Source organism: Hyposmocoma kahamanoa, unplaced genomic scaffold (genome assembly GCF_003589595.1).
Source record: "Hyposmocoma kahamanoa isolate Upper Pololo Valley unplaced genomic scaffold, ASM358959v1 243, whole genome shotgun sequence".
NCBI lineage: Eukaryota > Metazoa > Arthropoda > Insecta > Lepidoptera > Cosmopterigidae > Hyposmocoma > Hyposmocoma kahamanoa.
This window is the reverse complement of record NW_020653760.1, coordinates 1-15629: the sequence shown is the minus strand read 5'-3', so window position 1 is coordinate 15629 and position 15629 is coordinate 1. Positions and strand designations below refer to the sequence as shown.

The 15629-nt window shown below is 35.9% G+C and overlaps 1 protein-coding gene across 1 annotated transcript; it reads left to right on the top strand.

The window, feature by feature from the left end:
* Positions 1-3257: 3257 nt before the first annotated feature.
* On the top strand, positions 3258-15555 carry LOC113228800 (synaptic vesicle glycoprotein 2C-like; the record flags this gene model as incomplete). Its single annotated transcript, XM_026462189.1, has 6 exons — positions 3258-3312; positions 6471-6632; positions 11916-12075; positions 12531-12652; positions 13333-13574; positions 15403-15555. Coding segments are annotated over exons 2-6 (771 nt in total), but the record flags the coding sequence as incomplete, so codon positions are not given.
* Positions 15556-15629: the final 74 nt, after the last annotated feature.

Below are 15629 nucleotides of genomic sequence, written 5' to 3'. Positions count from 1 at the left end.
AGAAGACGTCGGTTCGAATCCGACCGGATCGAAGGAATTTTTTCTGAGTGCTTTTTCTGAGTGTTCGATCTTTGTATTAATAATTATAACAAACTAGTGGAGTAATTTCACAAAAAATAATTGAATATCAATTCAATAAAAATTTAATTAATATATTTATTAATGAATTTGACATTCACCGTATTATTATACTGTAATATACATTTATTCGTTATTAAGAATCCATATTGACATTCCCTGTATACACTTGACATTGTTAGTTTAATTCAATTATTTATAACTTTCATTAATTATGTTGATTTCGTTTATTTACACTATTGTGTACTTATAAATCACTATTTTAAAATTATTTCTTCATTATTTTGTAAACTGACGCTCACTTTTCGAAGAATAGTATAAAACGACATGTAATTGTATTTGTATGAAATTTGCAATGTTGACAGAAATAAACTAAACTATACTAAACACAAAAAAAACATAGTCGAATAGAGGACCTCTTCCTTTTTTTTCAAGTCGGTTAAAAACAGTCTCAATCTGGTTTTTTATCGGAATACGGCGAAGTCTGACTGGATCGACGGGTACATAATGTAGTCTACGTACAGATTGTCGAATTTTGATTAAATTAATTTTGAATAAATTACCACTGATGGTTTGGTATGATGTAGATTTAGTAGATTAGATCTATGAATGGTGTGTTTGTGTAACATTAATTTACTATTAATTAATTCGCTTCATTTGTGTGACCTAATTTGTTTACTAATAGATCTTATAATTGTAAAGCACTTATCAATTGTAAAATGTAGCTGCTGTATAAGACGAAATATCACAAATTTTTTTGCTTGTTTAATAAGTCACATGGTATTAACTAAATTTAGGTAGCCGTTAATCAGGTTTGGTATCACATTTAACAGTAATAAACATTATTAATATTATAATTGTGTACTCACCGGCAATAAATTCGGGGCAACTAATAAAAAAAATTACATCGGCAAAATAAAAGTAACCAGTTTAAAGTTAGCTATGATGAGTGCGTGAAAATTAAAAAAAATACAAATTTTGATTCACCATATAACACGATTTTTGTTTTAGAGTTATCCACGAAAGAAAAAAAAAACAAAAAAAAGAAATTTATTTCGATCAATTAAGTTCAAAATTAACAAAACACTCATGAAGCATTTTTTCGCTAAACTTTTGTTCGATACTAGCGTGGAAAATTGCAGATGTTTACTTAGTTCTCGAAAAGTTAAAACTCGACCATAGAGTGATTACACACGGAGACTTTTAACAGCGATGCAAGCGCACGTTCGCGAAACGCGCGATTGAACAGTTACACTTGCGATTTATAGGCGATTGCATCGCCGTGTGTAACGGCTCATATTGCTTTGCCATAATGTTTACTTTCGTTTGTTACGGTACAAAAAATCAACTCGATAAACTGAAAATGGAAAATTTATTAAAATAAGGCTTACCGATAAATGATAGATCCAGGCATTAAAAACTTTATGGTTTGCTAGAGTAGTTACCGAAATAGCAATTAGTATTAGTTCTTTTACCTGTTATAACTTCGATATCCGATAAATCGGTATAAAATCATCACCGGCACCTCTAGGTGTGGTATGCGTCTACGGCTGCATGTATCGTGTGAGTGGTTATGCAATAAATTGTTAGCATTAAACCAATAAACTACTTTAGAGAGGTTATCATTAATATGGTCATAGTTAATGTCATGTCTGTCTGTTTTAAAAATCAAGGATTGTTTGGAATCAATGGTGTCAGCAGCAAACAGCACTATTTCGCAATGATCCTTAACAAAGAATGACAGATCATTAATATAAATCAGAAATATGAAAGGTCCGAGTATTGAGCCCTGCGGAACACCCATTTTTACCGGAGAACCCAAAGAAGTCACTCCATTTATGTCTACTTTCTGAATTCTACTATTGAGATATGACGAGACAAGTTTCGACGCCTTGCCATTTACACCGTAATGTTCCAGCTTCCTAATAAGAGTAATATGATCAACGCAATCAAATGCCTTTGAGGGGTCACAGAAAACACCATTAGCGTTCTGGAACCTTTCCCAAGCATCAAAGATGTGTTTTATTAACGCTACCCCCGCATCACTGGTCGATCTACCAATAGTAAACCCGTATTGTTCACTATGAAAAATATGATTCCTACCGAAATAGGACAGTAATTGAGTAAGCATAACCTTTTCGAATATTTTACTTAAAGCTGGTAAAATTGAAATGGACTTATAGTTGGTAGGATCAACTTTCCTACCGCTTTTGAATAAGGGAATAAACTTGCTGTATTTCATTAAATCGGGAAAAATAACTTCGCCAGCGGACCTATTGAAAGCTACAGCTAAATGTGGGGAAATTAGATCAATAACTGAGTCTATAACTTTAGTTGATATGCCCCAGAGATCTTCAGTTTTTTTAACATGTATTGATTTAAAAACTTTTATGATGTCTTGTGGATTAACACGACGGAAATTAAATAAACTGCCACAAACGTTAACATTTTCATTTAGGAGATTAATAGCAAGTGAAGGGGAGGAATTTAATGATTCTGTAGTGTTCACAGCAATTTCCGAAAAGAACGATCGATCACGACGCGATCGTGAGCACTTAGTATGAATTTACACCCACACTTCTCATGAATTCTCAAGAACACGTCAATGCTACTATTTACTTTTTTTACTAATGTTATTACTATGGGCGGTAAGACGAATAGGTTCAAATTAATTTCGTCAACTATAACTCAAGGCTATCCTTGCTTTTGTAGTTTCAATGTTCCACATGTTCTTATAAATATTTTCAACGACTATATTGAATTGCCTGTGAGTGTAAGTACTTGTAAATGACGTAAAGTATTTTTTAGTACTTCACGAACTGTACGAATAAACAGTCGCAATCGGAATTGTGTTACACAAAAAAATCTGTTTACGAGAATAGTGTTGCGATATAACCATTCAAGAAAAGCTGGTTATCACATGACAAGTTTATATATTGAGTTAAATTGAAATTTTAGAGCGAAGTGAACGAAAAAGACTTGAAAATTTAAAGTTTGTTTTAAGTGAGCTGAGCATTATTAAGTAATTTCAAAGAGTATGTTAAAATTTTAACTGGAAATTCAAATGTCGCTACTTTTGAATAACTTTCTATTCCTAATAGTTACATTTTCAATAGGTATCATTATATGAGTTTGAAACTGTTTGCTACTTTTTAATTAGTAAAATGAAGAGCGATGTCAACGATGAGGAAACAAGCAGTGATTGTGATTACGACGAGGCCGTAGAGTTAATAGGTGAGTACTGTAGCAGACTGGTCTGATTATATTATATTTAGAACTGTCTAAAAAATAAGGTGGGTTTGTATTTAGAATTAGATAAAAAAGAGGGTAGTAGTCAAAGGAGCATCGCGGTCGTTCTGGACGAATTTTCTAGCCGAACGCACAAAGTAAACGTTAATTATGATATATATTCCTCGTTTATTATTAAATAGTACCTACCTCTGTCTACGCTACAACCACGGCTACGCTCCCACAGTACTGTTATATATTTTTTCTATTCAATCTGATGAATCTTGGATTTCCGCAACACATGATAAAAAATCGAGACTCGGTGCGATCTCGAAGATCCCGTAAACAAAACATATTTTTAAAAGTTATTTTTTCATTTTTATAGCGGGTACGTAAGAAATAAAGGGCGTTTAGTACAGTTTTTAATAGAGATAACTTGATTTTGTTATTATTGTTCTTCAATCTCTACTTAATATACTATTACTCTCTACTTAATATACTTGAGCATTGAGTAGACCCTAAGGGTCGCATTCCAGAACTCTATTCAATGCTCAAGTCAGGACTTGAGTATAATTTAAAGCACTATAAATCATACTAAAGTCCTTGCCGTTAGGGTCGTATTTCCGGTGCTTGAAATCATACTTAAGTCCTGACTTGAGCATTGAGTAGAGTTCTGGAATACGACCTTAATTGACTAAACTCCACTTCACAGTGTTGCCACGTCCATATAACTAGATAACCAATGATTACTTTATCTCATGTTGTAAAAGTACGTCAACATAGCCTTACGTGGCAAGAGTAAAGAGCATCATTTAATCCCAAGAGGGTAAAAAGTACATACCTAGTATTAATAATTATAACAAACTAGTGGAGCAATTTCACATAAAAATAATTGAATATGAATTTAATAAAAATTTAAAAATGCAGTGAATACCGACATCTATAGCCAGAGCTTGCTGCGTGACGAAATACTTTCATAGATTTCTCAAAGATGGCGCTACGGTTAAAAAGTCGTTGAAAAACCAAATACAAAGGCACGACAACAAGCACACAGAAAAATTCGTGAAGTCTGCTGGTTCGTCCCGTGGCTTAGTTGGTATAGCGTCTGCCACGGTATGATAGAAGACGTCGGTTCGAATCCGGCCGGATCGAAGGAATTTTTTCAGAGTGTTTGATCGTTGTATTAATAATTACAACAAACTAGTGAAGTAGTTTCATATAAAAAAATAATTGAATGTTAATTCCGTATTAATTCAATAAATACTGAAAAAGCATATGCCTAATTTTTTTATTTAATTCGAATGAACAAACTCTAACAGCCGTAGCAGTAGTGCGTTCGGTTTTAGTTCTGCGCCTTTTGCGCATAGACGGCGGCGCCATATTATTTTTCCGCGTTAGTACGTTTGTTATAGGTGTGTCTGGTTGGAAAAAAAAATACCGTGAAAACTTCAGAATTTTGATTCGTAATATTGTTGTAGAGCGAAAAGATTGGAATTTTTTTTCTTGCAATCGGGTATATAATTGGCTCGTTTTAGTCTTTCGATAAAAAAATATAGTATGGTTAAGTAGAATTTTAATACTTTTAATTAAATTACTTAAGTTCCAAAAGTTTCGATATTCCCGAGACTGAAAACGTCAGTATCGAGTCTCGAAAACGGCAAAAAATTCTCGGAGACTCCAAATTTTCAATACCGAGGTTCCCGGGATGAAATCCCTAACCGATACACAACGGAGATGATTTAAAATTAGAAGACTCGGAGCTCAGGATGTCTCACGGCTATGGGACACATAGGGGAAAGTACTTTAAATTTTGAAGATAGGATATTTTGCTTCATGAAGACATCATTAATACGTTCGACTGCTGGGCGACGAGTCTCCTCTCAGGCGAGGATTTAGGCCATCGTTCTCCACGCTGGCCCAATGCGGGTCGGGGACTTCACAAATTTTTCGAGCGTTAATGAACTTTCTTCGACATGCAGGAACCTTATTCAGAACTCTTCGATATTTTAACCGAATCGTTCCATTGGACATAGTTCTCGAATCAATGGACGCTTTCCGAGCTATTCACAACATTTGCGTTAAACTACAATTCGAATTCTGATACGATATTGTTATCCAACAGCGTTTACGGAGTTAGTTAAAAGAAAATCCTTCGATATACATTTTTAAGACTTTAAAGGCCAAAATATAGGAATGCATTAGTTTTGCATTAAAAATTATAAAATTGAACAAAATCCAGACTTTATTAAAAATAATAAGAGATTTCCATGTTACATTCCTGCTTTATAAACAATAGGACGTTCGGTGACTTTCATTCGATAACGTGTTCTGAATAACGTTCGTAGCCTTTGCCGGTCGAGAAGTTCGAGTAATCGTACGCGTCATTTCGGTTCGGTTTCGAATACGATAGTTCGACGTTCGATTCGGGTGTTGTGACTAAAAAGAAAAAGAAAAAATCGGTCGACAAGTGAGTCATCGTAGAGTTCAGAATCGACCCCCAGGTTTCATCACCATGTTGTTCTTCACTGAAAAGTTCATGGTAAATTTTAAATTGAATTTCGCACGTTAAGTTCGAGAAACTCAGAGGCCGGATTCGAACCCACGGTCTTTGCTTGAGAGGCGGTAGGTCGAACTATTAGGCTACCATGGCATGAAGACACTATTTTATTTATAAAAGTTATATAATGCATTGAAAAGATTTAAAAAAATTTGCTTGCCTCATTTGAGAATCGAACCGGTATCGAAAGGGTCAACATAATTACTGTTAAGTAACATAGTATTCTAATAAAATTTTACATTTAAGTTTAGAAATAGAATTATAAATACTATATCGAGTTATAGATTTTTGCGATTGTTCATCTAAATCAAATCTAGTATTCAATTATTAGTAAATAGACATTATTTTCGTGTGTATCGACGACCTCATCGTCACTTTCCATCAGGTGAAATGGAGGTGAAATGCGCTCTTATCAAAACCATAAAAAAAAATGAATAAAATTCCAATACAAGCAATGTATATATGTATTTTAATTAATCAAGATCTGAGTCATTACAATCGGGGAATTTCTTATATTAACATAACAACTGTGTTTTTGTAAGTTTAATCTCAAAGTTTTATTACTATAACATGGTCTTTCTTAAGTACAATAACCGTAACATTTCAGGTCATGGCCGCTATAACTACTTACAGCTGGCAGCTTGCAGCATTATCAGCAATGCGGTGGGAGTTGACATGTTCGGGTTCGGCGTCATTCTCGCAGCAGCGACTTGCGATCTTCAACTCGGTGTCTTCGAGACTGGTTTGCTGGCGTCTGCGCCTTTTGCAGGTAGTAGCAGTACAGCTCCTTGTGGAACAGTTCGTCAAGCGAAGTGCCACCCTACCTATTTCTGCCACCAAGCAGTAATGTGAGCATGGGAGTTGTTAACTTATGTCTCAGGGTGAGATAAAGCAGAGCCCGTCACATCTTAACGATTTAAAGCTCTGACTGGCACTGCTGAAACCTCAGTGTTTAAGGCTCCGAGTCCATTGATCAAAAATAAAAACGCACAGATAGTTTTACACTTATATTTCGCAGGTTTACAAAGTTCAAGTGTGGGGATACTCTTAGCTTAAGCACTAGGTCACTCGTCCCGTACATTGGTCACGGACCAATGTACGGGTGTGGTGGGGAACTCAGGAGAGCGGAGCGCGGTGCGCCGAGGTGGCAGCCCCCAGGTGGACGGAGAACTCAGGGGTGGCAGGTAGCCCGGCGATAGGACCTTGGAATTCACAAGAAATGTATGAACAGGCTTTAACAAAAGATCACCGGTCGCGGCGTGTCCTGATAAGAATAAAAACTGCTGCTATTGAACGTGGCTCAATTCCTACTAAGTTTATGTAAATTTGCAAATTATAGGTTAAACAAGTTTCCGAAAATTAAGCAATCTACTAACAAACTCATTTGAGCAAGTAACACTTTACATTACTGTATGAAGAACTACAAGAATCCTTGAATTCGGCAATAATAATAAACTACATAAAATGGAATTCTTCCCACACATGAAGCTGTAAAAGAATGTGATCTTCCAATACACTCAAAATGACATCGGGGGCCAATGTAGTTTACGTTCCACATTCGAAATCCGTTCACCTTTTCTTTCATAGTAAAATCATAATTATCATGACGTGGCATTTGCCAAAATAATGCGGTCTCATCTGTCAAAATAAGCAATTCAAAAAAAGTTACTCCGTGACTAACTTTTTTTAGATTTGTTACATTTTTAAGAAATTTCGTTTAAGTTTTATTACATTTCCAGTTTCATAATTATTTGTTGTCTTTTTAGGCTACGTAGCCAATTGTCAATAAATAAATACTATTAATTAACTATTGAGCGTTTTTTGAATGTTTTAGTTCCAGTTTAAAATCTTTGAAGTATTGTTGACAGATTATTGGCATGAATGTTATTGCAATTTTTAAATGGAATTTTATTGACTAAGCGAAAATCGTAAAATAACTTTTGAATACTGCCTTTGAAATATTGCAATTAATGAAAATTGCTTGGAGCGGTGTGTGCCAAATTGGACTTTAATGCAATCAATAAAAATATACGAATTACGAATACAAAATACGTTCCAATTATGTTATCAAATTACAAACTCACCTTATTCATTTCAATGATAATGACTAGACATGACAAGTAATTTTGTCGTACGACAAACTGTAAAATATGATTGAAAAGTTGCCAATATTACAAAACAACACAATAAGTGTAATCAATAATAAAATTAATAAAAAAAAGTTTAATTGATCTCACTGTGAACACAATCAGTTAATGATGCTTGAACGCTCCCGGGATAGTCCGATGTACTATCCTGGGATGCACTATCTATTTCTATGTCTATCTGTCTATGTCTATTTGTTAGATGTCAGCCAGCCAGCCAGCGAAAATAATTAACGTTTAAAAAGTAAAACTCATCATCCTGCCATGCCATTCCCGTTCAACTTTGTGTAGGTCATGATGCGAATTTAAGCAATTCAGTTCTACCACGTCAAGTGAATTGCATGGAACTTGGCTGGCTGCTTATAAGCTTATAGTAGGCCCCCTGGATCACGTATAGAAGTGTAATAATTTTCTATAAGGTTAAATAAAGGGACTAGACACTAACCCAAGTCCCCCAGAATTATGTATGAAAACACTTACTACAAAAAGATAGAAGAAAACTTTAACCTTACGCGAGAAGGCTTTTTGGCCTAGTAGGCGCTTTTATATTCAGCCTCCACTCAGTTCTTTGCGTTTTGTCTTGGAACATTACCTCATATGGCAATGGTACAGTGCCGGAAGCGAAAAGTCTCGCTTTTCGGTGTTCACTATCATTTACGGCAATTTCCAAGAGAGACTATAGATTCAATAGATATTCAAACTGATGTACGATTTATTCTTCCCTTTTATAAGAAAAAGAATTAGTACTCAATTAAAACCCAAGTGGATTTCGGAGGACATAAAAAAATGCAGTAAGCGTAGAAGAAATTTGTTATGGAAATATCGAATTTCAAAAAGCAAACATGACTTGGAATTATTTCGTAACTACTCTTCTAAATTTAAAAGAATTTTAAAGTTAACCCAAGCATCTCAAAATAACTATTATGTACTTAATTCTAAAAATAAATCAAAAGCAACATGGACCGTTATTAATAGTACTAAGCAGCAGATGCCAAAGGATACGAAAATAACTGTAAATAGATCAAATATTACAAACCCTACTCAGATTGCTCAAAATTTCAAAGATTATTTTATAGATCAGGTACAACCAGTGAATCGTTGCTCACACGATAGTGTAAAACTTTGTAAATATGATGGATACAAATAATTTTTTTTAAGACCTGTTAGCCCGGAAGAGGTCAGTAAAATTATAAGAGATCTTAAGAGCATAAACAGTACAGGATATGATGGGTTAAGTACAAAGATAATTAAATTTGTATCCGAATTAATTTCACCTATTTTAATTCACATTATTAACTTAAGCATAGAACAAGGGGTATTTCCATCTAAACTAAAAACAACCATTACTAAACCAATTCTTAAAAAAGACGAACCTAATAATATGAAAAACTATAGACCTGTAGCGTTAACACCTGTATTCTCAAAGGTTATTGAAAAGGTTATTTCTAAAAGTATTTATGACTACCTTGAAACAAATAATATATTCTGTAACGAACAAAAAGGATTTCGTAAGAATAAATCCATTGATCTTGCAATATATGAATTTTTTAACATTATTTACAGTAGAATGGACAAAAGAAAACCTGTAATGGCACTGTACATGGCTATGTCAAAAGCTTTTGACTATGTGGATCATGAAACTGCCTCCGTGGCCGAACGGTTACCATGCCGGACTGCCACGAAGAGGTCCCAGGTTCGATTCCCGGGCCGGGAGAAATATTTGTATGGCCTACAATTATTTCTCTCGTGAGTTTGGGTGTAATTTGTGGTTGTCTATGTGTGTGTCCATGGCACCCGTGACACAGGGTTTCCCTAGTGCGGGGCTATGTTGAGTGTGTGCGTTATTTATTTATTTATTTATGATATATTAATGCAAACATTGGGAATTTATGGTATACGCGGAAATACTCAAAACTTATTAAAATCATACCTGAGTGACAGTACACAAATAACACAAATCAGTCGAATTTCTTTAACTACAAAAACAGAAACTATTTACGAATCTTCTCGTAGACTAGTAAAATATGGGGTTCCACAAGGTAGTGTTCTAGGTCTATTGTTGTTTATTACTTATATTAATGATATGCCTAAATCAATTCCAAATCACATAACTTTATTCGCTGATGACTGTACTATTTTATTTGAAAATGAGACTGAAATGAAAAAATCCTTAACAAATGTAATGGCATGGCTTAAATTTAATAATTTATTACTAAATCTTGACAAAACGAGAATTATGAATTTCAAGCAAAGGGGCAATAACTCTTTGACAAACAAATTAATTTATAATTCTCGTGTTATCGGTGAAACATCGTGAACCACATTCCTTGGACTTCACATTGATAGGAAAATTGCAATGGGAGGAACAACTTCAAATAATACGTAACAAACTATCGAAACAATCATACGCTCTCTTTAAATTGTCTAAGGTGGTAAACAAAAACGCTTTACTTGTAGTTTACCACAGCTACATAGCTGCAACACTCAGATATGGTATCTTATTTTGGGGTAATAGTAGCAACATAATACAATACAATTTTTCGAGCTCAAAAGAGGTGCATAAGGGCAATCTGTGGACTGAAACAGACCGACAGTTGCAGAAACTATTTTCGAGAACTAAAAATTTTGGCCTTGCCTTCATTATATATCTATGAAACAGCCTTATTTATATGACGACACCCACAACTTTTTCCTGTAGTTACAAGAGCACGACGTCCTAACCAACTACGCCAAATAAATTGTAAAACGTCACTATTTGAGAAGAGTATAATTGCAATGGCACCAAAAATCTATAATAAATTGCCATTGCAGGTAAGGCAGAATGAAAATTTCGCGGAATTTAAACGCACATTATTTGAGTATTTAATTGAAAAATCATTTTATACATTAAAGGAATTTTGCTAACTAATTTCACATTAATTAATTTATTATTTATTATTGAGACGAAAGTGACTGTATGACATTGATTTATTTTAATTAAATTACTTTTGTTTTGATGTCCTAACTGTTGTAGATTTTAAGACTTGGTCCTGTGAAGGTGGAAGCCTATAATCAGTGGTTTATGACTATTTAATGATAATTATTAGTGTTATTTTATTATTATTATAATTTGGAAGTATTGGACAAGTACAATTAATAATAATAGTATGATTCGTATGCCTTGATGGTACGTCATGGCGACCATAAAATAAATGTTATCATCTTTATTGTACCCATGATGACGAATAAAATGATTTGATTTGATTTGATTTGAAATGTAATTTTCACAACTTGAGTTGGCAGTTGTTGCCATAGTTCTAGATGACGAAGTAATGGAAACACAAATTGAAACTAGAAAATGAAGATGATGTGTACATCCTGCCTGGAGAAAATGAGAATCCGAAAGAGAATTTGCCACGCTCTATAAAGATTTAATAGATGAGGAGAGCATTTTGCGCTTGCGCAGTCCACTACACTTTAGTCCAACGTTGACTACACTCAGGGTGCCCGGCGCGTGCATTTATATTACGACGTGTCGCGATCGGGCCGGGTTGGAACCGGGAAAAAATACTCGATGCTGTCTCGGCCGTGGCACGGACTCGGCCCGGTCTTACATGAAGTGCATATAATATAGATATTTGACTATGTCACGGCCCGGTGTAACATGAATGAGCCGTAAAAGCGGCCTTACCTCGGCCCGTGACGTCACCGCACGAACAAATCGGCGCGGCTCGGTGCGCCCCGTGATATCACGGACCGTGTGAGGCTGCCTGTACCTTTCCTAAACCAGAACCAAAGAGTAAGTATTTGACCGGAATGCATCGATGCTCACATCATGCTTGGCAGCAGACATATGTTTGGTGGCAGTACTTCCGTGGACGAACTCTTACACAATATCGCTCTACTTCTACTGCTGTTTTGTTGAATAGGTATAATATTCGCGTTTCCATGGGGCTACTACGCGGACACACAGGGCCGGCGACGAGCGCTGCTTCTCTCCACTTCTGTAGGATTCCTTATGGCAATACTCGTTGGTTTCGCGCCTGATTGGAAGGTCATGCTGGCCCTTAAGTTTATAGGATGCAGTTTGTAAGTAGCTAGCTTCTCATAGTTTCTTGCATAATACACACTACCAACTTGCACGTATTGTGAGAGTATTTTGAAGAAATTCAACGATAATATGCTTTATTATTTTGTGACAAAAAAATTGCAATAGTTTCACTTTGATTGAATAAAAGTTTAATAAATTAAAAAACCTTTTTCAATTAAAATTTACGAAATTTGCAAGAACGCAATATCAATCTCGAACCACTAGACAAATTTGTGAAAAAGTGACAGTCGATTAATTTTTTATTTCCAAATTAGATCTCAAACAAAAAAGTATAATAACCGGCCAGACTTTTGAAAAACACCGCATTATTTTTTTTTTATGTTAACTTAACAAAAGGGAGGGAACGCTCTCCCTTTTGTAAAACAATGATTGTGGAGCATTTGGCGCGTTATGGACAACCTACCAATTAATGATGATCTTAATTGTTCTCCAGCTCGACGGCAGGGTTCAATCTAACGATGACGTATTTAGGCGAGTGCACGGGCAGCAAGCGCAGGAGTAAATACCTCTTTATAATCAACAGTGCTGAATTAGCAGCGGAATTTGTGTTTTATAGTAAGTTTACTAGTGCAATAAAATAAGTAATTGAAATACAAGTTAAGAAAACTGGACTAAGTTAAAGGTTGAGTCTATTGCTGGTTTGCCACGGCCCGTGGTGTCAAAGGCCGCGCCCTGCCGATTTGTACGGGCGCGGTCGCGTAACAGGCGAGTCCGGGCTTGGAGCGACACGCATGGCGGCGCGTCCTCGGATGTGTGTCGAGAGCTCTAATCTGGCTTGAGCTACCATTCGAAAATGTCATGTAACGAATGTGTCGCCACTTCTGCTGCCACTTTTGTGTTGTACAGTGGATACTACTTACTTAATTCAGAAGAAAAGACGCGTCTGGGTATTATAATTCAACAAGAGCAGGTCGATAGTTCTATTGTATTGAAAATACGTAGTTTGCTTTATCGATTCATAATAATCATTCAAATTAATGCTGTCAAAAAATTGCTCGCTATACAACGGGCTCTCACAGTCGCATCAGTGCCAGCTCGGGGGGCACGCTTCCCAAAGCGCGTCGGTGCGAGCTCGCGTGTCGCGGCCCGTGACACCACGTGGCCGTGCTAAGCCAGTTTTGGGCGGACTGAAAGGAACACGCAACAATTCATGCTCTCACTGTGAGGTGTTGTAAAAACTTAACACTTGCGCTACTTATTAACTGACTTATTTATCTGTCTTTGAAATGTTACAGCCATGGCTTATTTACTTCTACGGCTGGATTTTGAGTTATTTATACCGTACCTTTCGATCTCATTTCGCCCGTGGCGCTTGTATGCTCTGTTGCTGTCAGTTCCGCTGGGGTTGGGCACTTTTCTGCTGCTGTTTCTGTATGAGAGCCCCAAGTTTCTTGCCAGTCGGCGAGACACAGAACAAGCTCTTCGAGTAATGCGAACTATGTATAGAATTAATGGCGGAAACGAAGACACTTATCCAGTAAGTTTACTTCTTTGGTTGCTTATTGTCAACCTATAGTACGTCCCACTGATAAGCACGAGTCTCCTCTAAGGTTTAGCCCAATTGCGGATTGAGGACGTTTTCTAAGGGTTGTGAGCCGTCTTCAACGTGCAAATTTTATCACTATGTTTTTCTTCACCGGTATCAAGAGATACTGATTGTAAACATTCACAAAAGTACGTAACATAAATTAGTATAGTCATATAAGATACATGCCACCACAGGGATTAGAACAGTCGACCTTTCATTTGAGAAGCCGGTCATTTTCGGACTAATATTCACTACCTAATTTCCGTGGCAATTTTTATTATTTAAATATTCAAGGCAATAATGGTGTAATTATTAAATGATATGTCACAATATAGTACTCGAATATTAAATTATATTGCACGATAAAAAAAATCGAATACTCAAATAATAAAAATTGCCACGGAAATTAGGTATATAGTGAACACTAATCCGAGAATGAGCGAAGCAAGCATTGTCCGATTGGGCTATCACTGCATACTTCGCTCATTCTCGGACTAGTGTTCACTACCTAATTTCCGTGGCAATTTTTATGATTATATTAAATTATTAAATTTTATATTAAATAATATTTCAAGATACTCGAATATTAAATCACGTTACACGATACAAAAATCGAATCTAGAAAGACCGAAGCAAGCATTCTTCGATTGGGCTATCACTGCACTAACTTACAATATAAGTATTGACGACCTCCGTGATTGATTCACGTACCGCTTTAATTCTCTGAACGAACTCGTTCATAAGGAGCTCTACTGCTACAAAAATGTATTGTCATCTCTGAGAACCTGACTTAGATCCCCGGCTGGGTCAATGTAGAAAACTAACTTTTTTATATTGTCTCATGTCTGGGTGCTTAGAATAATAACGCATAGAATGATAGTCTCATATCAAACGAACTGTCTCAAGTAAGGCAAAAATCAAATTCATGTGGGCTAGTTTTAGTAGTAGGTTAATTTTCGGTTTTAATGAATATTTATATAAAAATACAAGTTGAAACGCGTTACTTCCTTGTGGAATGTGATGTTAGTATCTATTTTATGTTTGTCTGACGTATTTTTACACTCATTTACCGCACATTTCGTCATTTTAAGCGAAAATTCTTGAGCTGTTCGCGGTGCAAGTTGACCTTGAGCACTGACGGCCCGCCCGCTCGTGTAGGCCCTTTGGGAGCGCTTCAATTTGCCTCACTTAGCGTGTGCGGACTAGGTTTCTATGCGTTATTATTCTAAGCCTGGGTGTTTGTGGTGCCGTCGTTGTTTCCGATTTCGATGCCACAAGTGCTTCAACTACTTACTTTGGGGTCATAGCAACGTATGTGACATTGTCTAATATTTGTTTATATTAAACAAACAACGGATATTTTCAATTCGACTTACAAAAAGCGGTGGTAGTTTAGTGTGTGAATGGTTGTTTCATAATTGACACCTTCGAATCCTCGTGGTAATGTGAGAAAATGGATTTTTTAATAAAATTTAACTTATTTATTTGTTACTTACTTATTTCATTCCATACATTGACTTACAATTATATGGACGTCGGGTCGGCGTTAAAAAGTGTCCGCACTTGTAAGGCGCTAAAATCGTATACAGAGCGCCAAACTCCGCTTTAGTCTTCATTTGTTCGACTGACAGCGCGATACTGCGATGACATTACAATTTAAATTTCGAATAGGTTGACTTGGGACACTTTTTTCGTGGTTTTTGTATTAGACCCGTCGTCCATTTATTTGTAAGTCAATGATTCCATACTTACATTTTGTTTACTTCTACATTGACAGGTGAAAACATTGAAAGTACCCGCTAATGAAGAGTCAACCAAGGACTCGTTCTGGAGCTCCATAGTGAATCAAACAGTGCCTCTGTTCAAACCTCCGCTGCTGTGGAGAACTATTCAACTTTTCTACCTGATGGCTATTTGCTGCAGCACGTACGTATTTACTACCAATTGAATATATAATATATTAGGGGTTAAAGTATGAAATTGCCGTTTTATTGCAATAGGTTC